Here is a 26,284-nt window from a genome sequence, read left to right on the forward strand (position 1 = left end):
GGTTAGCTTGTGCACGTTAGCCTTGATTAACACCACTTTCAGTTTACGTCATTTAAAGAAAACTACAGAAGACTGACAGCCTCACCTTAAAGTGACATCCACCGCCGTAGTGGGAGTCTCTTCTTTCTCACGTTACGAAGGAAAATAAATGTTTTGATGTTGTTATTTAAATAAACTAGCTTGCTAGTTATGGGGCATTGCTACCACAAACAGCCAAGGAACCGTATAAAGAAGGAAGAGTCATTACTCGTCACATGCATGCGTCATTGGTGCCAAACTATGGGTGCCAAACCAGTAGTATTCTAGCTACATGCATTTGATTGATTGAGAATGTTGTTATCAATAACTAATCAACCAACCTGCAAGCTGTTGTTGATATATAATTATATTTAAGAGGGGTAACATTAGCCATCTCTCTCCATAATGTTTCCTATTATTGTCAGGAGGTGACGCTGGCTCCTGATCACTTATAAATTCCCTTGCAAACAGCCCAGATACAGAAACAGGCTTCTTCTTCTACTACTAGTTTCTAGGCTTTAACGGCGGTTGGCAAGCATCGGATTAGCAGTACCTCCACCTTCTGCTTTGGAATGTGGATCAGAGATTAATCCATTAGTGCTTTTTTTCGGATCAGATGGATCAGATCCATAGATTTACAGTCTATGATCAGATCACAGAAAATTACACTGCTTGATCCACTTGACATGTTCAATAATGTTTTAAGTGTATGTTGTCTTGTCTATGTTTTTCTCTTCTGTTCCTTTTTCTTGTGGCATTTTTCGAATTTGCGCTTTGCAGGTAATTTTCATTACAGGAAATTATTCATGAATCAGAATCAATTAGAATAATCTTTATTGGCCAATTAGGCTATGTGTGTATAGCTCACATCGTGACTGTAAATACAGTCTATGGTGTATCGTCCTAACCAATAATTGGTTATTTTCTTTATTTTTGCCTGTGGTCTTGCTGTTGTGATATTTTGTGTGTATTGTATATGGTTTTGTCTTTAATAAAGTGTATAAGCTAAAAGAAAAAAATGTGTGCACATACATGGAATTTGACTTTGATTTTTGCATTGCTCTCATACATATAACACATAAATAAAGTCTGAGAATATTGAATCAAACCTGGCAACCAACAGCATGTTGTCTTAATCTTCCATCTGAATCCACCTCTTTCTCTATAAATGTCAAATATAATCAACACATAAATTATGTTTTATTATAAATTAAGATAACACTTTATTGATCCACTGGGGTAAATTCACAAGCTATCCAGCAGGTCAACTATATATTAAGTAGTTAAAATGAGCTCCACTTAAAGTAATGTACACATTAATGTATAGACTTATAATCTAATACATATCATTCTGCATAATGATATAGGCTACTTTTACATAAAGTATATTTTTATGCGAATAATCTTATACTTCTACTCAAGTAACATTTTGAATGCAATGCAAATAGCACACAGTGTTTTAAAAATCCTGATTTTCATGTGACGATTGTGCCAAGCTGTAAATCAATTTTATGTATAGTTTTTTACCCATATGGCTTTAAGTGAACTGTGGTATCCTAACTGTAATATCTTGCAAACATATGCGGATGTTGTCGACACTCAGTTCTTCATTAGAAGATACAACATGAACCTTTTAAGAAGCTGAAGCCGCGTTGCATAAACTCTTGGCTGTAACCAATCACAGGACAGAGAAAGGCCTCAAACAGGACCAAAACATCACATATCGGCCAGTGAGAGCTCGGCTTGTCTAAATGAAGTTCCGCCCCCTGTTTCCGTTTTTTTTCTTCTGTGTAACCATATAGTGTAACCATAGACCTATGTGTGTAACTCATGCCTCGTGGATTGGATGTATATTAGGTGCAACTATGAAACACATAATCAGAGGATCAAGCTCCCAAAAAAGTAAGGAGTAAAAGTAAAAGTAAATAAACAACTTTGACACGCAGTAAACATGTTTTATTTTGAAAGTCGTCATCGGAAGTGCGTTAGCATGTCGACCTTGACACTGTGTGGATACATCCGACAAGCGGCAACGTTACAAAACCGAACTTCGCTCACGTTTAAACAGTTTCTCTTAAATCGTAGCTAAATCTTCTTCCTTTTCTTCCACAGAAACCAGCAGGTTGAACTGGTTCACCCCGGTGTAGTCTTGTGTTTTGGTCGCGATCAGCGTGTTGTTATTGGAGGTCAGCGTGTCTCCAGTTGAAACCAGCCAGCCGACCAGATGCTTTCCACGGGCAAGACCGTCTCCTCCCGGCTGCTCAGGCCGTTGTCAAGGCTTCCTCTCTGGCTGGGCTCTGATGGTAGAGCCGCCAGCTCTCTGCCTAAAGGTAACAGCCGTCCGGAGCACGTTAGCCTGTTTATTTGAAGGCACAGAGCTGCTAGCATGAAGCTAATCCCAAAGTGACGCAGTTTGGTACGGAGACAGGAAACTTCCCAAAACCTAACGTTAACCCGAGTGATGAACATGCATGTATTAATATCCAACGCAACAAACACATCTGGATTTAAAGTAGCTAAAACAAAATGCCAGTGCTGTTGACACACAATCAGCGTTCTTAATTAACCTTATCCTTCATCAGCCAAATGGCTAGTGAATGTTCAAATTTTACCAGACACTCTATAGATTACCATTGTTTTTTGGCTGGTGATGAGTGAAGCATGACTTCCAGCCACTTGGATATTTTACCAGCATTTGGCTGGTAGATGGTGCTAATTTTGAACCCTGCACACAATGTTTTTTGGTGAGTAACATTGGATGTAAACAAATCATTAGTTTGTTAACAAGAAAACTGTACAGGGCACCGTACAGGGTGAACAGATTATTGTTTGCTAAAATAAGTGCTAATACAATTTTGTCTAATATAAGGATGTGCGTTGTTTTGTTATATAAAATAAAGTCAACAAAATGGATGCTAATAATACACATGGCAAACAGATATGTTATGATACATGATACAGTGTTTCATTTTCAGAACTTGACTGTTTTCCATACTCTGGTCTCCAAACACAGTTGGTAAATAGTTGATGAATGACTCAACAAATACTGTTGTCTGACCCCGTGTTTCGGACCAGAGGATCATTCAGTTCGGATTAAACCCCAGCTGACTGTGTGACTGTTGTTGTTTTGTGCTGCAGAGTTGATAAAGAAACACAAACTGGAGAATGATGAGCTGCGCCCCCTCTACATGGACTTCCAGGCCACCACGCCCATGGTAACCGTTACCAACCATGTTTTTCCAGCTGATGTCAGAGAGTTACTTGCACTAACTTGCACTTACAGTTTAACACGTGTGTATTTGTGTGTAGGACCCCCGGGTGCTGGACGCCATGTTGCCCTACCAGGTGAATTACTATGGTAACCCTCACTCCAGAACACACGCCTACGGATGGGAGAGCGAGAGCGCCATGGAGACGGCCAGGAAGGTATAGAGACACTTTGTCTGTACAGAAAGAGAAACTTGTTCTTATTTTTATTTTTTATCATATATTCTTTTATTTTTTAACCAGTATTTCTTTACATTACAGTGCACTGTAGTAATGTTTAAACTAGGGATACACCGAATCCAGATTTTTGGGGTTTGGCCGAATACAAAATCCACTGATTAAGATTCTGCCAATTCCGAAACCGAATACCAAATCCTACTCCCATTCTCAGTCCATTAACACAGTAAACACATTAATGAAGTAATGAAGCTGGTAATGGTGGTCTGGTTAACACAAGTTTTTAGTTGTGACTGTCCTTCCTTTGCCGTACCTGAAGTTGCAGCATTTTGGCTGCTGTCTGTAGAATCCTTCATGCACAACTCATATTCTTTCGGATGTTTCATACGCAAATGTTTTAACAGCGGCAAAGTTGTGTATTGTTTAGGGTCCTTGCCACCACGAGACAAATCGGCAAATTGAACATGTAGCTTGACTTGAATCGCCTTCTTTTGACTGAAAGTACTGCCAAACACTTTTTCTGCTCACGAGTTCCATTTTCACAGCCTAATGCATTGAACGCTCCACCTACGTAAACACCTTCCCGTAATCAACAGCGGCGTCATTACGTCGACCAGCATAGCACGCGTAGTGCAAGCATAGGGTTCGGTTTGATGGAAAAAAATTCTAAAAGGCAATGTCAAAAAGCCCAATATTCGGCTGAATCTGAAGCTGAATCCTGGATTCGTTGCATCCTTAGTTTAAACCATCCACATTGTAAACCTTGTACAACATTTAATTCAGTTCAAACTACTTTATTTATTTCTAAAGGGCAATTCAATTTTGCAGTCAACCAATCACATAGAAAAAAAAAATATACAAGAATAAACACCATCGCAATCATTCAATCAACCAACTAGTGATGCACCGATGTGAAAATTGTGGCCGATACCGATAACCGATATTAATATTGCTGTTATGGCCGATACCGATATTTACCGATGTCGATATCTCTGTATAGAACAAATTTTTTATGATAATCAAATAAGGAACTATTTTCCAAAAGGCATTTTTTTTACTTTTGTGATTTATTTTCAGAAATCACTGATATTGGGCACCTTTACCTGTGTGCAAAATATGACAGTCAGATTTTCAGAAAAAAAAAAAAATATTTATTTGAAAATACATTTTTAAAAGGATACAAGTGTGTCCTGAATTAACACTATGAATAAGCCAACCCTGAGTATTCACAATAAACATCTAACTCACTTGAGACCAAGTCACTGTATTCTGTGAACATTGAACAACAGTTCAAAACTTTAAAGTACAGTAGTAGGCCTTTAATGGCCAAAGCCAAAAGTATTGAAAGAGGTAAAATGTGAAAATGGAGCCAGAACAAACTGGACTGAACAGACACTGGCTTTTGCAGTCTGAACTGGAAGTACAGTAACTGCCAAGTACTTAAAGGTTAGGCCTAACCCTTGAAATTATAGAAATTGGTGCCTTCTAGGCCGAGATAAGCCAGAAAATGTGTATTTTGCTCATATGGATGAAAGACCCCAAATCCCAGAATGTCGGAACGTCACATCCATGTTGGAAAACGAGTAACCGCGGTGTTGTTGCGTTCTTTTGGTCACACAATACTACGAGTCGGAGAAAAGATGGATTTTTGTGACATTTTTAGTAACATTTAGGATTCTATTCACCCAGTTATTGACATATTAGACACATATATTTCACAGTTTGATACATGAAAATTACGTTTTGATTAACATTAACGTTAGGCTACTGCTCTGCTTTCTGCTCAAGACTCGGCTTAAAGCCGTTGTTGTCATATAGCAACCGAGCGTCTCTAGCCAATTTCAGCTGCACAAGCTACAAAATAACTAATCAGGCGGTATTTAACTCCTAATAAGACTGTAGCAACATGCCTATAGGTAGCAGTATACAGTGCTATGTGTACCACTTCTTCATTTGGTTACAACAAAGACAAAAGTGCTTAAAATTGTAGAAAACCACAATGTGATGCACGACGTAGCCATCTTTGAAAGTGAACTCGGGGTCGTCTGAGTTCAGACGACTTGACGAGTTGTATATACGACCTCGGTGGCGTTCTTTTTGCAACTTCCGGTTCGTAACTCCGGAAAACAACTCGTAAATTGACTTCGGTGGACAAAAAGAACGCACCATAAGCCTACACACGTCAAATACACAGGAATGATTCACATCGGCCCTATTTTGACATCGGAACGATACCGATGTGTAAAAAAATGACCATATCGGCCGATATTATATCGGCGGCCGATATATCGTGCACCACTACAGCCAACATGTCAGTAGCAACAGGTCAACAAATAAGAAACCCAGGCAAGAGCAACAAAGCACAAACAGGTTGCCGAATTTAAGCTAAATAAAATAAATATACAACCATATTCCAACTTAAGTAAAGTTCTAAATACATCAATCAAAGCATTATGCTTCCCCAGAATTACAAGCTCTGAATGTTACAAGTTGCTGCCATCAGCACCATTTAAGAGCCTAATGGCAGAAGGAATTCAAAAATCTGTTGGTTTTACATGGGGGGGTGGGCAAGATAGCACCACCCTGATGGCATTAAAGATAATCTACAAGAAAGAACATGGCCATAATTACCCATGATTCTCTTAGCTTTCTAGACTACCAGTTTCTTCCAGAGGAAGCTCAGGTCTGGTGACTGAAGTCCAGTGATCAACATGATTTGTACTTGGTCATCTTTTCCATTTAATCTGAATTTGAAAGAGAGACACTGACTGTTTGTTGTGTTGCCTCTCTCTCTCTCTCTCTCTCCCTCCCTCCCTCCCTCTCTCTGAGCAGCAGGTGGCTGATCTGATTGGAGCAGATCCCAGAGAGATAATCTTCACCAGCGGAGCCACCGAGTCCAACAACATGGCCATCAAGGTCTCACTCTGCTCCTCTTCTTCGTCACTTCCTCTACGTTACCTCCTCTTCATCACACCTTCTCTCCCTTTCCTCTCACTATTACCTTCTCTGGTTTTGCTTCACAGTGAGAACAGATCAAAAACAGAGGAAACATATAGAGTACAGTGAGAACAGAATGAAGCTCTGGTCACGTCAGAAATTAATCTGTGCGTCTTTTTGAAAATATGTAAACCATCAACTCATGTCTTATGACTGCCTGTTAACAATTGCTCTTTTTGGAGCAGTTTATACTCCGACAGTGGAGGTTAAATTAAACTTGATAGAGACACACAGTTACAGTACGATAGTTTCCTAGTTAGTTTCCTCCATTATGCAGTCTCTGTTCAGCGCTGTCAAGACAGTTAGCTTATGGTCATTGGTCTGAATTTGCTTTGTTAAAGTTTACCCAAGTTTAACATGACGCAAAGAAATTGCCCAAATTTACTTCGCCTGGATGAGGGAAAAACCAACAATCAAAAATGTATTGGAATGAGTTGATTTCACCGCAACATTTTAATTCAAGCCGTCCTAAATGCTGGTGTGATCATACCCTGAGAACCCATTAGGAACAGATTGACAAGGCAGTGAGAAAACGGTGAAAGTACAGTAAAAACAACAACACTGAGTTAAACCCCAGCTTGTGATGTCAGTAGTGACCCCGCCTCTCCCATCTCCCTCTCCTGCAGGGCGTGTCCAGGTTCTACCAGACCAAGAAGCGTCATGTGATCACCACGCAGACGGAGCATAAATGTGTTCTTGACTCGTGTCGAGTTCTGGAGTCTGAAGGATTCAGTGTGACCTACCTGCCAGTCCAGACCAACGGACTGGTGGACCTGGAGGTATTCACGACCGTACAGGGAGAACCCACAAGAGAGAGTGCAAAATGATCACGTAAAGCATGTGCAGAGAACATACAGATGTCATTGTGTTCATTAAAAACTGTTGTGTTTGTGTGTTTCCAGCTGTTGGAGGCCTCCATTCGTCCTGACACCTCTCTGTTGTCGGTGATGACCATCAACAACGAGATAGGAGTCAAGCAGCCAATCAAGGAGATCGGTAACCATTGCAAAACAAACATGTTAATTACTCCCTGCTTTTTTTCGAAGTTATGTCATATTTTTTTGAAGTTTTTGATACTATTTTTGACATATTCTTGCCTTACTTCCTTCCTTCTACCATCTTTTTCCAAGGTTTTGTCTTTTTTACAGTTTTTGTCTCCTTTTGTATCGGCAATTAAATGTTTTTTTCAGTTACAAGGCTGTTGTTTAGTAAATCATTCGCTGACCGCGCTGTACTGTTCCTCTTTATATAGACTTTTTTTTTTTTTTTTTTTTTTACCAAAAATGATTAGAAACAATTCAAAAGGGGTACATTATTGAAAAAAGTTTGAGAACCACTGACATAGAGTATTCACCAGTTCCCCTGATCTTTACTTTTTCACAGATAGTCTCTGATCTGATTCAGAATTCCTATCAGAACAGTTGAACTTTACTCTTCCTGTCCACAGGTCAGATTTGTCGTTCCAAAGGAGTCTTCTTCCACACGGACGCCGCTCAGGCTGTCGGAAAGATTCCCATCAACGTCACGGACTGGAAGGTTGATCTAATGTCCATCAGTGGCCACAAGATCTACGGACCCAAAGGTTAGCCCTAGTATTACTGTAGATGTATTCTTAACTGTTGGCTCATTAGACAAGGAGAGGCAATTTATTTAAACAGCACATTTCATACAATGGAGCACATTTCATACACATGGCAGTTTGAAGTGCTTTACAAATTTCATACTAGAAAATGCTTAGAAATGTACATGTGCTTGCAGCTAACATTTTTAAACGTAATGGCTGAAATTCTGATACAGTCAAATTTGCAGTTAAAATACAAATACTGAGTATTTCCGTTCAAGTGCAAGCACTAAGTGAAGTCGTGAACGTTTTTGAATTATTAAAATTAAGAGATTAAAGCAGTTATGTCAGTTGATGTGTAGGCTTATTTACAGGATGTAGAGTTGTGGGTCTACTCTAGACCTTTCCAGATCGTTCCGTCCCACTTGAACCCGTTGTTACAATAGTCTGGCCTGCTGAAGATGAATGCATAGATGAACTTTTCACGATCATGTTGGGACCCTTACTATAGCGATATTTTTTTAGATGATAAAAGATATACCGATATACACATGTGATTTCAGACTTGACTAATCATTTTAAAGATAAGAGGTTAAGGTGTGAAGTGATTTTGTGTCTTTTATTATGAGTGTCAAACCCCTCTGTTTTGTCTTTATTTAGCAGGAGACAATTATGATACATATGGTCATTACTTTATTCAATGCACTGACCGTGAGTAAATGGGACCATAGTCGCCTGGTGAAAGACAAATTTAGATTTCAGTATCTTCAGAATAAATGTTGTAATTAAGGTTGTTTTGAATAACCGCAGCATGTATTGATGGAGCATACGTGTTCTGATCCTTTTGGTACTCCACATGTCATGCTGATCTGCTTGGCCGTTACATTGACAATGTCTGTGTGTGTGTGTGTGTGTGTGTGTGTGTGTGTGTGTGTGTGTGTGTTTGTGTGTGTATAGGTGTTGGTGCTTTGTACGTGCGCCGCCGGCCCCGGGTGCGTCTGGAGCCGCTGCAGAGTGGGGGTGGGCAGGAGAGGGGGCTGCGCTCCGGAACGGTCCCCACCCCTCTGGCTGTTGGGCTGGGAGCAGCCTGTAGCATCGCAAAGCAGGAGTTGGAGGTAAAACTAACACACCCAAGCATCCACTCAGACTCAGAAATACATCCAAACATCCTGGGACTCAGAGTGTGTGTGTGTGTGTGTGTGTGTGTGTGTGTGTGTGTGTGTGTGTGTGTGTGTGTGTGTGTGTGTGTGTGTGTGTGTGTGTGTGTGTGTGTGTGTGTGTGTGTGTGTGTGTGTGTGTGTGTGTGTGTGTGTGTGTGTGTGTGTGTGTGTGTGTGTGTGTGTGTGTGTGTGTGTGTGTGTGTGTGTGTGTGTGTGTGTGTGTGTGTGTGTGTGTGTGTGTGTGTGTGTGTGTGTGTGTGTGTGTGTGTGTGTGTGTGTGTGTGTGTGTGTGTGTGTGTGTGTGTGTGTGTGTGTGTGTGTGTGTGTGTGTAGTATGATCATCACAGGGTGTCTATGCTGGCTAATCGTCTAATCCAGAAGATCATGTCGGAGCTTCCTGACGTCATCATGAACGGAGATCCAGAACACCGCTACCCTGGTACACATGCACAGAAGTGAAACTCTTACACAAAATGACATAACTGTCACATTCTTGAAGTGGAACCTGAAAGTCTTTGGACTCGATCTTAAAGGTTTCTGTAGAAAATGTGTTATGTTGACAAAAAACGTGTTACTGCAGTAGATGTTGTTTGTGTACCTTTCAGGCTGTGTCAACCTGTCCTTTGCCTACGTGGAGGGAGAGAGTCTGTTGATGGCGCTGAAGGATGTCGCTCTGTCATCTGGGAGGTCAGACACACACAAGCTGTTCACTCAAACTATTTTTAAATATATAAATGTAGCTGTACCCTGTGGATTTTTTTTGTTGTTGTTTACCACCAGTAGTAGCACTATGGAGCGATGTTTTTGCAAGTGGGTCCCCATGTTGTTTGTATCACGTATGTTTGTTTGTGTGCCCACAGTGCGTGTACGTCAGCGTCTCTGGAGCCATCGTACGTCCTCAGAGCGATCGGAGCAGATGAAGACCTGGCTCACTCTTCCATCAGGTACAAACGCTGACATCAGTACTGTAATCTAGACCATAATTCTGATAATAATGTTTGCCATTTTAAAGAAATCCCATGTCTTCAGACATGTACAATGACATCACTTGTAGGGTTAACGTGTGTGTGTGTGTGTGTGTGTGTGTGTGTGTGTGTGTGTGTGTGTGTGTGTGTGTGTGTGTGTGTGTGTGTGTGTGTGTGTGTGTGTGTGTGTGTGTGTGTGTGTGTGTGTGTGTGTTTGTGTTTGTGTGTTTTAGGTTTGGTATTGGCAGGTTCACCACAGAAGAGGAGGTCGACTACACAGCAGAGAAATGTATCCTGCAGGTCTCCAGGCTCAGAGAGATGAGGTGAGTTTTGCTGGACTGATATTTCTGTTTTTTTTTTTCTAACTGATATTTTGGTTAAGTAGTTGGTAATGTAGAAGTATTGATGACACTGTACTCACCAATGTAAAATCTGAGAACAGGGTGACATCAATTAGAAGAAATCTGACAAGAATCACAAGCAGTCAGACCACAGGTTGGACAAACCTTTTTGTAAGAGAAACCGAAGGTGAACGTTATTATGATTACCCAAATTGTCCGTTCAGTACCCACTTCCAGCTTCAACGTCGACCTACTGTACCTACTGTTCTTGTGTGCACAGTTTTCCTGTTTAATGAGGGATTATTACTGTTGTTTCAGGTGCCCCTTACTTTCGTGACATTTTACTCACCAAGTTAACATTTGATATCTTGGAACAGAGTGACATCACTAACGCCGGCAGTTGAAATCAGCTCCGATACGGCTTCGAAACGACCGGAAGTCATTAATTTCCTATGGAGATTCGCAGACCGCATAGAGAGCCCCCGAGTCCCACCCCTTCCGGTGGACCTCATGGGACCTAAACTCAGAAAAAATATGAACGGTAGTGAACGGGGAGAAGCAAATTATTTTTTGATCCTGTTTGAATTGAGCCATGGATTACAAATATGATGTTCGGCAATTTAAAAGATAATTTTTCAACCGAAGAAAGTCTCAGTTAGCCGTAGGTTTGTCATAGTACCACTTAGTTTTGTGTGAAACCGCTCAGTGAACTACATCTCCCGTCTCACACAACCTACCTCAGCTTGATGCTCGGCTTGCTCGCTAGCTACAGTAGCTTAGCTCTGTTCCACAACACATGTAACGTTATCGTAACTGCTGTGTTTTATCCAGTGAAATGTTCTCAGCAGATAAGTAAAAGAACAAGCGAGATCCTCTGCTCATTAGAGTAACGTTACATCCCCGGTACGATACACAGAGACGTCGTAGCTTCAGCGAGACGTCATCCATGAAGTGTGTAGTCTTTCTAATTACGTATTTTCACAGTCTTATACTTCAACAGTTTAACAATAAACTGAGAATTTCTTCGGTTGAAAAATAAAGTTTTAAATTGACGAACATCATATTTGTTATCCATGGCTCAATTCAAACTGGATCAAAAAATAATTATTATCTCTCCATTGACCCTCGTTCATATTTTTTCGAAAGATAGGTCCCATGGACCGGAAGTAGAAGGGCGTGACTTCGGCTCTCTATGCGAATGGGTCCGAACCGGGTCGCAAAATTACGAATCCCACTATGGCCACGCCAAGACCCGCCCTACGAAGCAGCTCGATTGGTTGGGGTTAGGCATTTCACCTTGAGTGGTTATGGTTAGGGTTAGGGGATTGGTCAGGGGATAGGACCTGTACATGTAAGCATGGACGCCTGGCCAATAGTAGTGTGTGAACGCTATTGAAAGGCGGGTCTTGGCGTGGCCATAGTGGGATTCGTAATATCGCTACCGGGTCCAAACAAATGCGGTGCAAAAAAAAATCATATCAGTTGGTCATCCGGATGCGTTCAAAAAATTGAACTCTTGCGAAAGGCTACGGACGGTTCCTTTCCAACGGAAGTTAGCGTTGCCATGGTACTGATAAACAAACCTGCTAATGCTAATTGGTTAGCTAGCAACAGACACCGAACTATTGAGATTATACCGCTATATCACATTTAACCGACCTGACATGTCAACGTCCTGGGCAACTTCTCTCCATGCAGCAGCCTTTCTATTTATAGCTGTATAAGAGAGGTCAGAAAGAATCGTAGATAACAAATGTTAACTTGGTGAGTAAAATGTCACTGACCTATGTTGTAATAAATTTGAATTATACTCTAAAACTGACTCTGTTGCTCCATGCATATATTTCTCTCTCCCTTTGTCAAATATATGTATATCTTTGCATGAATGGGTGATGGCAATATTATCTGTAATGTGTTCTAAATTGTAATGTTGTTGTAGGTAAAGCCCACTAACCTGTCTGTCTCTCTCTCTGTGTCTGTCAGTCCTCTGTGGGAGATGGTTCAAGAAGGCATCGATCTGAAGAGCATCAAGTGGACGCAGCACTAGACTCGTCCCACTTCTTGTTTACTTCCCTGGCTGCCAATGACGATGACCACGATGACAATTGATTCCCAGGGAACTCTGGGAATGGACTAGCTGTTCCTTCCTGTACACAAACACGCACAAACTTCCTGTCCGACTTGAAGTCTGTTTGTAACTGTAGCTCTGTGTCTCCGTAGAAGCTCCTCATGTAGCTCTGTCAGGAGATTTATTTCAGAGTTCTGAGATTTGACCAGCACATGGCAACCTTTGCTTGTTGAATGTCGTTCTGTGACACCTAGGTCCTGTATCACAAAGTCAGTTCATCTTAGTCTGGCTCCCTTTCGGGTTACCTGGCTTCACTTTCAGCTGTCTCTGGGTTTACTAATCCAGCTCTGAGCATGTTCACCAGAAATGGTGAACAATCATGTTCTTCATGGAGCTGATGACGTCACATGTAACGTCATCAGCCCCATGAATAACATGATATGACATCAGATGAAACTGCGGGAAAATTAAATTCCTGAGGTGGCAAAAAAGAAGAGATTTACATCGAGGTGAAATATATTGAGCATAATCTCACAACTAGAATAAAATAAACTGTTGTAGGATTAATGTTTAAATATAAAAGTAAGATTATAGGATCTATAAAAACGTCTCTACTGCTCCTTTTTTCTTGTCACTTTATTGTAAACTCAGGACCTTTGTCCCTGTCAGGAACCAGTAGTAATGATAACTTCAGTTTTTCAGTAGTCTGATTGGTCAGTACTTTGCTTCGTGATATAGCCTCTTGTCAACCTGTTGAGCATAAACCACGTGTTGCGTTACTTCAGCAGCGCTGGGGGCTGCAACTGTAGGCAGTTACTAACCTGTCTTAATATATAGTAATTCCCAGTCAGAACTTTTTCATTTTATGATTCACAGATTGTCTCCTGCTTTGTTCACATGGGACACTCACTGCCCTCCCCGTCTCACAACCCAGTCTTGTAGTTTTGCTTTCTCCTCTCCCATCAATTTTTTAGTTTTCAATAAACAGCAGCATCATGTCAGTTTATCAGCAGTGTTCACAGTGTTGGCAGCCGCAGTTTGGTTATTCACTTTAAGCCTGGGACACTCTACAACACTGTAGCCTTTGACCACAATGGCTGACTTTTAAGGAGGTGGAGAGTAAAAACCGCTCAGGTCCAGGTTGTTGATGGGAATCTGAACGTGATCATCAAAGTCTGAACACCAAAATCAGAAGAATTTGTGTTGTGTTCATGGATGTTCCTGTCACATTTATTAGACTCCCTCTACTGTCTTCTACTGTTACTCTCATATACATTATTATCCAATAAAGTGCTGCTTCAATACACTTTTTTTAGTTTTGTTTTTTGTTCTTTGTTTATGTGTATTGGGATAATTACTTTTACTGAACAAATGCTACACACCACAAAATGTAAAGCCTTTGCTAGTTTGCAATGTCCGTCCACAGTTGGGCCTGTACACAACACACAAATCAACAAACATTTATAAATCATAATTTACACAATACAAAACAGACAATACATCTAAATACCATTAACAACTGAATAAAAAACATAATTATTTATTATTATATAAAAAGTTACACTACAGTTCACACCAGTAGAAGCAATGTACATAAAAAAGAAGCAAATTTTGTACTGCCCCAGTTTTTATTCATACTGTTTGTCTTACATACTATACATCTAATATTAGTAGTATAGTAAGTATATACTGTATTACTAATAATTCCTAATACCCAGTATGGTATAAGTGTTTTATGCAGTCAAATGTACTGAGATTAACCTGGTTGAGGGCCCTTTTGACACCCCACAACACTTGTAAGTACCCTGTCACAGTCAAGTAAACATTTGTTTATGCACCAAGTGTTTACAATATAAGGTTTAGTTTGAAGTTATTAATTGCCATATGCACAAAAATTACAAAGTAGCAGTTGTTGATAATAACAATCTGAGATCTCAGGTTCCCTCCAACGATGCTCAAACAAATACGTATGTCTAAAAAGAAAAAAACATGAAAGTAATAACAAGACTCTTAAGACATAAAATAGTGCAGAAGTTAAAATATATACATTATCTGTACATTTTATACTAGATTTTGGAACCTGTCTTATTTGATCCAATTCATCCATGTGTGTTGGACCTTATTGAAGTCCAACACTGATGTTGGGCGATGCCTGGCTCACAGTTCTTGTTCATCCTAAAGGTGCTGGATTGAGAGCTGAGGTCAGGGCTCTGTGCAAAGGACAGGGTGTCCACATGCTTATGGACATATAGTGTACATGTTAATTGTTATGCACCAAAAAACCCAGAAAGAAGAAGAAACTCTTGTGTCATTAACCCACATTAGCCCTCTTCATTTTTCCCCCACTTTTTTATTGTTCACAAGTTCATAAACAGAGGTATACTATAAACAGATACATAGACAGTAAAAAACAAAAGAGAAGACAAGACCTTAAAAAACTAAAAAGACTACAATTATTTATTTTGTAATGCTAGAATTTGTGTTATGTGCATCATAGTATAATTATGTAATGCCTTGAAGGTGTTAATGTCTTTTTTGTTTTTAACATTGGATAAGATGGTGCTATATTGCTGAAACTCATTAATAAAGTTAGCCCTCTTCAGTCTGTAGGGGGCGCTGTCGCTTTGACGTCAGGGAAACGCTGGCATCAATCTCGCGTCATCTGGTCTGGTATCGCGGTGTTTGCGCCGACATTTCGTGCAGCAGCAACTTTCACAGAAGATACAGGAGAAGACAACCGCTCCGTTCATGAACTAAACCTCAGTGTGTTTGTTGACACATTTCTCGGTAAGAATCTAGCAGCGGCAGCACGCTCAGTGACACACACACACACACACCGGGAGCCGAGCACGAGAGGAGCCGCTTAAAACGCGCATCCTGCTCGCTGCTCTGCTCCAACACACAAAGCAAGGTTCACAGCCAGCTAGGTGGCTAACGAAGTGTTAGCATAGCTAAGCTAAACTAGCGAGGTTACACTGAGTATTTATCTTGGGAACTGGATAGTTAGCTATGACTCTTTAGGAGCTTTCTGTAGAGGGTTTTTGTCGGATACTTATTATAATGACTGTTTTCTTTTTTTTAAATGTTCAGGCAGGTTTGTTTTAAATGTCTTGTCTGTAGCTGCTAGCTACCATTAGCTAGCTAACCGACGCATGTTTTAATGTATTTTTCATTACGGGTCCGCTTATATTTTAGTTTCCTCACTGTATGAACTGATGAGGAGGATATGTGTGAGTCTTAGCCCTGTACAGTTTTGTTAGTAGCTCAGTTTTTCTCGGGTTTCCCTGCGTCAGTGCCCACTGCAGACCACAAGCGCAGGCCACGCCCCCTGGTCGTGGCGTCACTCATTCATCACCAGGTGAATTTTGATATGAGAAGGGTAAAGATGAGTGACAGTGGTCATGGAGACATTCTGGGTTTCAGATTGTGTTTCTGTTAGCTGGTAGTTACACACTACCAGCTAACAGATTTTAAGCCCTTTCAGACATGGATTCTGCAAAAGATATGGCCGTTTTTCATCCAGACAAAGGTCTCCGTTATGTAAATACTCATAGTGGTTGTATTCAATCATGACATAACCATTACTGATGGAGCATCAGCATATGTAAACAGATAAGTGACAGAAAGTGGAGTACACAAATAGTTTGTCCACCAGAGAGAGTAGTGACTAGTTTGTTGCTCAACTGTAAAATGACTAAAATTGTAAAAAGGAAACACACTTATGTAAAATGTTTATCAAAAATGTTTGTTATGGGCATGTAAAGAAATTGAATATCAACCAATGTATCGGATTTTTCCAACTTTCAAATGTCAATATTGTTATGATGACGAGAATCAGCTTCAATGGCCAAAAAAAGTGTAAAGACGTACAAGGAAAGGAAGACTGATCAGACGTGAATCTGCTATTAAAACCTAAAATAGGCTTATTCACAGTGTTTTCTGGTTTATCAAACTCATTTCTTTCTTTTTAAATTAATGAATTAGATTTATTGTTAGAGAAATGTTACAGCTCCAACCTCATCAGATTGCCGTCGTGACTTGTACGTAAAAGCAACAGAGGTTTTTTTCAAACATGAGACTGACGTTTGCCTGAACATTTATGTAACAAGATGAATATCTGAAAGGGGCTAAAATTAAGTCAGTGAATAATAGTGCATATGGTTAATTTGTGTGGAAAAAAAGAAGAATTTCCTGGTTCAGTTATCTGTACTGTAGTTGTTTATGTTTTTGTCCTGTGCAGGTCAGTGGAGTTCTGTACAAGCAGAACCAGAGGTCAGTCAATTCTGAAATAGATGATCTGATAAGGTCTGGAGAACACGTTTAGGTTTAATAGGGAGCAGCCAAAGGCTGTGTGCTTCAGGTTCCATCACACCAGACCCTGTCTCCTTGTCCTGTCTATTGAGATTTGAGCTCCAAGTTGGTTTATGTGTGGAGATTCCCTCATGTTTAAAAATAGTCAATCTTTTTTTTTTGGAATGATTTAGTCCATGGATGTCGTTCCGCTCTTCTCGTTCAATCAATTTCTTTTTGCTTTGTTTTGAGGTTAGTGACAACATGTGGACAGTTATGTATTCCAGCTTTAAACTGAGAAATCAAGGCAGCGTTTTGCTCTTTAATTCTGAATTAGCAGTTTCTGGCTGTTTGATGCAGGTTATTTTTTTTTGCCTCTTTTCAGCTCTATTTTGTTTCTTGGCTCATGTGAGTGAGAACTGCAGCTTAACCTTTTGCCTCTCTCTGGATACTCTGGTTGTTTCTGACATTATTAGGGTTTGCCGATTTCGCTCCTGCTGTGTTTTATTCTCTTTCTGCTGTTGATGTTTCACAAAGGCTGTTAGCAGGTCTACACCAATGAGGAAGAGGAGGAGTAGATGTCCAGGTTGAAATTTGGTGGTGGGTGTGAATTGTCTGTGCTGAGATTGAGCCCTGAAATCATTGATGATACCTGGCATCGTGTTGGAAGCTGTGGTGGGCTGCAGGTAGAAGCCTCACACCCAGTGCAGGTTTTTTTTTTTTTTTTTATTGTATTTTCAACTAACACATTTCATGAGCTTCAGAGTGCCTGAGATGTCAGTTTAGTGAGATATCCATCCACAGCCATAACACCTGACATTCCTGGATCAAGGTTAGTTAGAGAACAGAAACCTTAAGATGTGTCTGAGGATTTAGAGCTTTGGGGAAGCACCGAGCATTGCTCTATTGTTCAGTTGGACATCATGTCAGTTTTGCTCAGTCTGCACCTAACTTCTGTTTGCTTTCTCTTCTGATCAGCTGCTGTCTTTGGTGCTGTGCTGATGTTGCTAATTTACATAATGCATTACATAATTCTAATGTCGCTCTGGTTGATATATTGCTAATGTTGCTCTGGTTGATGTGATGCTAATGTTGCTCTGGTTTACATGTACCTGACATTGCTCTTGTTAAACTACTGGCAACGTTGCTCTTATTATTGCTCTGGTTGATAAGTTAACATGATGTTTTGTTGACAATGTATTGCAGATTTGCTGGTTGACATGTTGATTGTGTGGTGGTGTTCTACAACCAGTTGCTGAAGTGCTGCCTGCTGATTTGGTGCTGCTGGAGGATTCAGGAAACAAAAGGATTGGTCCTGCTCACCTGTGTGTTGTTCCTGGATTGTTACTTTGTGTTTGCAGGGTGTTGCTGGCTGGTTGCAGCTCAGCATGTCCTATCCTTAGTTTACTTCTTAAATTGTTCTGATGACCGTTTGAGTCTAGTTTGATATTTAGTGTACACCGCCAGCTTTCGTCATTATGGGTTTGGGACAGGTGTGTCTCAGGTAGCAGAGCTCCTTCAGTTTGATTCTGAGATTTGTTGTCCTGCTGCTAGTTTAAAAAGTCTCTTGTGGCTGTTGAGTTTAATTTTTGTGTGCCGTGTTGAGGTTAAAGACAACCTTTTAGAACTGAGGCTAAAATTAAATCATACACCACACAATGCTTTAATATTCAACTCTTTGTTTAACCTGACTCACACCGATTTTCCACCAGGCGCGTCTGCACCGCAATTTAGTTCTGTCCGCTGTCACGCACCATACTTCGCTGGGAGCGTCTCAGAAGCGGAGTGCCTTGCCTGCCTGACTTGCAGATTTTATTGTCTCTATAAGTACTTGAAAGAACAATCGCATGTTTATTAAGCTAGTATCTACCCTTCACTCCAAGCACTTCTGCAATTAAACTCCATCCCTTCTTTTCTGGCGTTGATTAAAATGATCTGTGGTATCTATTGTTTTTTTAACCTCCGAAATGAATCTCTCGTCGTCCGTGGTGTTGTAGAGGAGACATACGATATAGGGGGTGTCTTTTGGTAAATTGACTGGATGCCCTCGTGTTTTACCTCCTGCCCGGCTGTCCAAACGCCCCACGGCTCTCCTGAAAATAGACCTGGCGCGTATCTTTAGCTGAGCGGGGACCAGCTTCACGCATGCTTCTGGGACGTGACGCGGTTGGTTGAATATCAAGCATTGACTTGAATGGCTGCGATTGCTCGCGGGGCTGCACACAGCACAGACGCACCCAGTGGAAAATAGGTCTAAGAGTCAGTAATTAACACTGATTAAGAAACACCTACCAAGTGCTAAAAACACCTAAACTTACTGTAAGTCTGTTCTGAGAAAAGTTGAATTCCATCGAGATGTTTTAAACAGGAATGTTTGTTTTGCTGACTTTTTACCAGGTTTCAGTGTCCTGCAGAAATCCTGTCTGTTGAAACTATACACACATCTTAATTGCATTGGTAAATTGCAAGTTGCATGAAATTCATGAAGGTTTACTGTTGCACAAAATATTTCAGACTCAGCCAAAACTACAAGCAATATCTTTGTACTGCCTTACTGTAAGGGTTACTTTAAAGAGCCAAATTGCACAGTTCTCAGTTATGTACGAGGGCTGATACACAGAGCAACTCAATCGAGATTTAAGGTCTAAAGAAATTGTATTCTATGAAGTCGTCATTCAGAATCAGAATAGGTTTATTGCCAAGTAAGTACTTACAAAAATGTTGCTATGTTGGTTAGTGCATATATTTCATCATTTGCTTCAAGTTCCAAAAGGGTTGATTTCACCTTTGGAAATAGGGTTTTGGAAAGTTTTTGTCTTGCACATATACATATGTACTTTATATCATATGTATTGTCTATTTACATTGGTGCCATTTCTTAATTCCTCAATTCTTTGCCATGGATTTCTTTTACAACACAAAAAATGAATGAACAGTGGCGCTATGTTAATGCTTAAGATTCTGTTGGTTTAAAAAAAAAAGTCTGATCTCTTAATTTTTGAAGATCTGATAAAACTTAGTCAAAGCTGCAGATGTATAGAGACTGTTTCAGTTAAGCTTTTTTGCTGTTTCCTGCTAATTTTCCACCCCCCAACCCTTTCCAAATACCACTGGTTTCCAAATGTCAGGGCCCAAAAATGGGAATGCATAACTTTAATATTAAAAGAAAATGAAATGAAAGCAGTGTTGATTAGGCCTTTATTGGCCTACGAAGTAATATCTGACATTCCTGAGGAAACATCTGGAAACCACTGGTCTCCCTCTTTCTGCTCTTCATCTGACGGTAGTGTTGCTTTCTCCCCAGGTTGTAGGGCTGTTGTTTAGCAGTCAATATGGCGGTAGTCATCAGGCTGCAGGGTTTGCCCATAGTGGCCGGAACCATGGACATCAGACACTTCTTCTCTGGGCTAACCATCCCTGACGGGGGAGTGCACATCGTGGGGGGTGAGCATGGCGAAGCCTTCATTGTCTTTGCTACTGACGAGGACGCTCGGCTTGGGATGATGCGTACAGGCGGGTCCATTAAAAGCTCCAAAGTGTCCCTGTTGCTTAGCAGCAAGACAGAGATGCAGAACATGATTGAACTCAGCCGCCGCAGGTTTGAGGCTGGGGCGGGTGCCGTGGAGACGGCTGCACCTACAGCAGGAAATGCCAACCGACAAGCAGGCACCGCCCCCATACCCTCAGTGCAGCCAGGGGCTGGGGGGAGAAGCAGTAGCCACGGAAACCAAGGTTTTGGTAACACCTCAGCCTCAGTGACGGCAGCAAGCTCATCTCAGGAGCCACCGGGCAACAAGGCAGTGGCCAGTGTGGTGTCCAGCTTCCCCAACAGCTACAGCTCCGCCCCCACAATCACCACAGCTCTGGCATCGCTCAATGCAGGCCCCCCACCCATCCCTCCACTTCCTAGCATGCCTTCCATGCCCACTCTGCCCACTATTCCAGTTCCTCCTCCAGTGTCCTCCCTTCCCCCTGTACCTACTGTCTCTCCCCTTTCCCAAGGTCCTCCTGTGCCTCATATGTCCCACCTCGCCCACATGTCCTCTATGCCTCCCTTCAACCCCTCCCTACCTCCCCCAGGGGGAATGGGTTCCGGCCTCCCTCTTGGAACCCCCAACCCCATGCTATTCAACCCTCTCTCACCTCTGGCCTCGCTGGGCCTCCAGGCCCATATGAAGGCTGCTGCCGCAGCCGCTGGGGTTGGTGTGGCCCATCCCGATGAGTTGTTTGTCCTTCTGCAGAACCTCCCGTTCTCCTGCTCAGAGATGGATGTCAGGGAGTTTTTCCGTGGTCTGGGGGTGGATGGGGTGCGCCTGCTGAGGGATGGGCAGGGTCGGCCAACTGGCAGGGCTATGGTCAAGTTTTTCTCCCCCCAGGACAGCTTCGAAGCTGTGAAGCGGGGAGGTGGCATGATGGGCCAAAGGTTCATTGACATCACCCCTGGCTCTGAGCGGCAGTGGGCCAGCCTCAACGACGGCATGATGGGCCATGCTCCTCACAATATCGGCAAATCAAATAACAGCAATGAGTCACAGGACCAACATCACCGCCGTGGTAATGCTGGGGCAGGAGGCAGGGATCAGCGAGGAAGGTCGCGATCTCCCCACCGGCAGGAGTTCTGCGTCTACCTGAAGGGCCTTCCCTACGAGGCCGACAAGAAACAGATAAAGGAGTTCTTTAACAATTTGGCCATCATGGAGGACAGCATCTACATCGCCTACGGGCCAAACGGGCGAGCCACAGGAGAGGGCTTTCTTGAATTCAAAACAGAACAGGACTACAAGACTGCTCTAGGTGCTCACATGCAGTACATGGGCACTCGCTTCATCCAGGTCCACCCAATCAGCCAGAAGGGAATGCTTGAAAAGATAGATGCCATTCGCAAACGTGAAGCAGTACAGGGTGATGGCAAGAGCCAGGATGGCTTGAAAGTTCCGAGGAACTGTGCTCACATCACCAACATCCCTTACAATGTCTTCAAGAAGGATGTCCGTGCCTTCCTGGAAGGTGTGGGGCTTTACGAGGACACCTTAAAGGTTCTGACAGATAGCCATGGCAACGGTTTAGGGCAAGCTATTTTCCAGCTGCGCACCGAGGAAGACGCCCGCAAAGCTGAAAGACTGCACCGCCAAAAACTCAATGGTCGCGATGCCTTTGTCCATCTGGTGACATTTGAGCAGATGAAGGAAATTGAGAGGAATCCTCCCCCCCAGAACAAGAGGGGCCAACGCAACCAGAACCAGCAGAACCAAAATCAGATCCAGCACCAGCAAGCCCAGCCCAGTTCCCAGCAACCACAGATCAACCCATTTGCAGGGATTAGTGGGGAGGAGTTTAACTTTCTCAGAAACACAATGGGGAACCTCAACAGTACCCCCTTTGTGACTCAGTTCTCAGCTCCAGGCAATGGGCTGGCAGGCCCTCCTCCTCTCCCTCCTCTGGCAGCAGGGCTGGGGGACATTAATCTGGGCGTTGCTCCTCCGCTAGTGGCTGGTCTTCCTGGAGGCCCGATCCTGGAGCCGCTAAGCTTTCGACCCGGAGGTGCAGGAGGACCTCCGTTTAGCCAGGATGCGCTGAGAGGGTTGGTGCCCTTTGACAATGCCAACAGAAAAGGAGGTGGAGGAGGTCAGACCAGAGGGGGGGGGGCTAACAACAATCAAGGGCGTCCAGGGGGCGGGGCTGCTGGTGGACAGCAGGTGTTCACTCCAGGAGCTGACGGTCTCCGTAACCAGCAGGCCCCTGGAGGATCTAACAATCCCAACAATCAACGCGGTGCGGCCGGCCCGACAATTGTAAAGCTTCAGAACATGCCGTTTACGGTAACTGTGGACGAGATCATGGACTTCTTCTATGGCTACCAGGTCCTGCAAGGCTCAGTCTGCCTGCAGTTCAGTGAGAAAGGCCTGCCAACTGGCGAGGCCATGGTGGCCTTCCAGAACCACGAGGAGGCCACTGCCGCTGTTATGGACCTTAATGACCGACCTATTGGAGCACGCAAGGTCAAGATAAGCCTTGGTTAAAGCCCCGCCCAAAACAGACGGACGGTATAAAAAAAAAAACACAATAAAACAAAGCTGACATAAACCCTACCTGATTCTGGACACAAACTCGCCGACGGACCAGTTTAGACCTTGCCCAGCCCCAGACCCAAACGGTGATCCAGAATTTAATGGATTATTTTTTATTTTATTTTTGGGGTGGAGATGTTAAAATTCTGAGTTTTATTTTTCATTTGTTTAAAATCTGTTGAGGTGTCATCTAAATCCTGCTGTCAAATATTCCATGTGGGCCTGGTCATTACTGAAGCTCCTCCCTGTGTATAGATAATAAAAGGTAAGCCCCCTCTTTTCTGCAGCTCCTCCACCAACTCTGGCACAAACTGATCATGTTGATGTTGGCAGGATTTTTGTCCCCTTTTACCCATGTTTCCAATGCAAGCTTTTTGTCAACTCATGTCCAGAGTTGACACACTGAACATAGTCACCTGTTTTGTTGTAACGGCGACATCATGATAATGAGTTTGACAAACATTGTTGCTGTATGCGCTTAAATATGCTGTGCTGCTGTGGTTAAAATTGTACATGCTCTGTTTCTATGGTAATATCTTAATGTGCTCTGTTGCTGTTGTAAAATGATGATGAAAAGCCACAGCATGTTGCTATGATAAAATATCTATGCTCTGTTGCTACGGTAACCTCTTCACATGCTCTGTTGCTACGGTAAAACATGCTGTAGATGAAAAGCTTTTCTACCACAGTGAAGTGTTGGATCTCCGTTGCTGTGATAATGTCTTCACATCCTCTGTCGCTATGGTAAAAAATTATGATAAAAAAGCTATGTTGCCATGATCAAATGTTTATGCTCTCCTGCTATGGTGAAATGTCGATGCAATTCTGAGTTGCGACACTGCTCTGTTGCTATGTAGAGAATATGGGATGGACAGATTGTTTTTATTTTGTAAATAATGACTTTTGGCCACTGAATCTTTTTGCTCTGTCACATTTTTTCTGATGTCGCTGTGTTTAAACTATGCCACCTCCAGCCCCTCCCTTTCTGCAGCACATGCCCAGTAGGTGTTTGGACTATGGAGCGCTGAGATGAAGTCTGTAGCGTTTTTAGTTGGGTAGCTTTTTGTTGTAAGTATGTATGTTTTGATAATGTTTTGGATGTTTTCACCTTGAAGCTCATTTTTTTGTTTCTATTGTCAGTGTGAACAAATGACCATACATGATGTGGAGTCTCTTTTTGCTTTGGCTAATAAAAGGACGTTCCTGATGGTCACCTGGGATCAGCTCTGTCTGTCTTCTCTTCACTGTCTGATGATGGAAACGTATCTGGTTAATGGGTTCATTTGAGTTAATGACTTAAATATTTATGTTGCAAAAGTTGAATGGAAGTCTGGGTTGGTTTTGTTTGGAATACAGATGACCTTCTCGTTGACATCTTTAATGCAGTATAAGGTACTTAAAATGATCAATATTCCGCATGCTCTAGGTGGTTCATGCAACAGCTGAGAGCTGCTACCTTGCTAATAAGTAGCGATATACCAATTAAACGGGCCGTTAAGGCCATTTTGAGGCTGACTAACTATCATCCTTGTCAGTGTGGCTGCTGTAGTATGAAGTTAGCGCTCCCCTTTTTGTCAATTTCGCCACTATGAGCAATGTCAGTGTCACGGTAGCAAGCCTTCAACCAGCTAGATTAGTTTACAAGGTTTGCAAAAGTACTACAAGTGAATGTAAAAGTAGATTACTGTAACCTTGTTAGGGGGCTTAGCAGTGATCAAATTATTTAATTTTTTTTTTAAGAAAGTGCCCATGTCGATAAATAAGGCTCATATTAAGCTTTTTAAGTCCGTTATTCTGAGGTTAGGATTTAGGATCAGGTTTATGTAAACAGTTTGTCATGATCTCAGAATATCGGTTTTAATGTCCTAGAGCTGGGCAATATATCTATCATATCGATATCGTGATATGAGACTAGATATCATCTTAGATTTTGGATATCGTAATATGCCATAAGTGTTGTCTTTTCCTGGTTTTAAAGGCTAGTAGTTATGCCATTTTCTGAACTTAACCAGACTGTTCTAGCTGTTCTATTATTTGCCTTTACCCACGTCATATCGTCATTATATCCACATTGCTGATGATTATTCATCAAAAATCTCATTGTGTAAATATTTTGTGAAAACACCAATAGTTAACACTACAATATCGTTGCGATATTGAGATATTTGGTCAAAAATGTCGTGATATTTGATTTTCTCCATATCGTCCAGCCCTAGAATGTCCTCAGTGATCTGTCCAAGTAGGACGCATCACAGAGTCTTTCCTCTTCCTTGGCAACCGAAGAAAGAGAACAAAGCAAAAACACGTAACAGTTAACATAATTTATCCCCAACTAATGATATTAAAGAGATATTAAAGTTTTAAACCATGCATAGCAGACTTAAAAATAACATCCCCAAAAGTATCATTAAAGGTTAATAGGTAATAGTTCACCCCATAACAATATCAATTTACATTGTCCTCACTTTCCTAGGCTCTCGAAAAAGTTTTCTATCATATGATGTTTAGGAGAGCAGAGCACTTAACAAGCAGGAAGCTTCAGGTGAAGTAGTTTTGTCCAAAGAGAGACTGTTTGCTACTTTTAGGTAGTGGTTAACCTCCAAACGGTTACAATAATACCAATGTTCAACTGGTTGTGCGTGCTTTGTGTAGATGTGCACGCAAGTGTGTGAGAGAGAGAGAGAGAGAGAGAGAGAGAGAGAGAGAGAGAGAGAGAGAGAAAAAAAGGGATACACAGGCTTTAATAAAGTGAACTGAAACCTTGTCTAGAGAAATGGTTTTTGGTAAAGATGATTGTGGACCTGGTGTGTGGGGACAACAGGAAAAAATGCATTGGAATAAAAGAAAAATCCTGATGACAGACTTGGTTTCTGCAAGGGTGAGTCTGTGTGGGTGGGTGTGGGACAGATGTACTGACACTGACCAGAATTCACCTGCTGAGGTCCCCCTAACTCCCCCCCTCCCCCTCCCCCCCTCTCTCTTCCGACTGATCAATAGACAAAAAGAAGGCAGGATTTGCAGGTGAGTGACGGATACAAAGATGCTCAAATCAAGACATGAGAAATGATGGATAGAGACTGATACACTATCCTCAGAAACAATCTTGAATTCACCTTAAATGAGGGAGGGTGGATAAATCTTGTTAACAACAGATGGTAGCATTTAGGTCATGGCGGTGGCCTGTAGATGGTAGTCTTCAGATAATCGATAGTGGCCTGTAGATGGTAAATTGGGGCATGTAGATGGTAGTATTTAGATAAAAGATAGTGGCCTGTAGATAGTCTTGGTATATTGCGGCCTGTATATGGTACTCTGTAGATGATAGATAGTGGCCTGTAGATGGTCTTGTTAAATTGTGGCCTGTATATAAGA

At 42.0% G+C, this 26,284-nt stretch overlaps 2 protein-coding genes across 4 annotated transcripts in view; both read left to right on the forward strand.

Annotated features, from left to right (window-relative positions):
• Window positions 1–1,805: 1,805 nt before the first annotated feature.
• Window positions 1,806–13,860, forward strand: nfs1 (NFS1 cysteine desulfurase). Of its 2 annotated transcripts, XM_028576572.1 has the most exons (14): window positions 1,806–1,920; window positions 2,131–2,348; window positions 3,157–3,233; window positions 3,328–3,444; window positions 6,295–6,378; window positions 7,086–7,238; window positions 7,362–7,455; window positions 7,907–8,041; window positions 8,978–9,135; window positions 9,514–9,619; window positions 9,786–9,867; window positions 10,041–10,124; window positions 10,379–10,468; window positions 12,470–12,980. In XM_028576572.1, exons 2-14 carry the CDS (start codon window positions 2,243–2,245, stop codon window positions 12,531–12,533), a joined length of 1,350 nt encoding a protein of 449 aa, XP_028432373.1. In that variant the 5' UTR covers window positions 1,806–1,920; window positions 2,131–2,242; the 3' UTR covers window positions 12,534–12,980. The 2 variants fall into 2 exon arrangements, with proteins under 2 accessions (XP_028432373.1, XP_028432372.1); XM_028576571.1 differs by lacking the exon at window positions 1,806–1,920 and having other exon boundaries at window positions 1,994–2,348; window positions 12,470–13,860.
• A 1,329-nt stretch (window positions 13,861–15,189) lies between these two features.
• The window catches only part of cpne1 (copine I), a 40,769-nt gene continuing 29,674 nt past the window's right edge, over window positions 15,190–26,284 (forward strand). Inside the window, exons 1-2 of one of the 2 annotated variants that reach the window (XM_028574701.1) lie at window positions 15,190–15,341; window positions 20,149–23,181. In XM_028574701.1, coding sequence (XP_028430502.1) covers window positions 20,177–22,864 — 2,688 coding nt within the window. In that variant the 5' untranslated portion in view covers window positions 15,190–15,341; window positions 20,149–20,176 and the 3' untranslated portion in view covers window positions 22,865–23,181. Of the gene's footprint in view, window positions 15,342–20,148; window positions 23,182–26,284 lie in introns of those variants that run through there. The other variant, XM_028574702.1, reaches the window with a different exon arrangement.

Source organism: Perca flavescens, chromosome 4 (assembly GCF_004354835.1).
Source record: "Perca flavescens isolate YP-PL-M2 chromosome 4, PFLA_1.0, whole genome shotgun sequence".
NCBI classification, from domain to species: Eukaryota; Metazoa; Chordata; class Actinopteri; order Perciformes; family Percidae; genus Perca; species Perca flavescens.

What these genes read in the sequence shown, in the direction of transcription:
- nfs1 (XM_028576572.1), top strand. Translation starts at nt 2,243, where the DNA reads ATGCTTTCCACGGGCAAGACCGTCTCCTCCCGGCTGCTCAGGCCGTTG. An exon ending in TCCAGAACACCGCTACCCTG is followed by an intron (nt 9,620 to 9,785) that starts GTACACATGCAC and finishes TGTACCTTTCAG; the next exon opens with GCTGTGTCAACCTGTCCTTT. An exon ending in GTCGCTCTGTCATCTGGGAG is followed by an intron (nt 9,868 to 10,040) that starts GTCAGACACACA and finishes GTGTGCCCACAG; the next exon opens with TGCGTGTACGTCAGCGTCTC.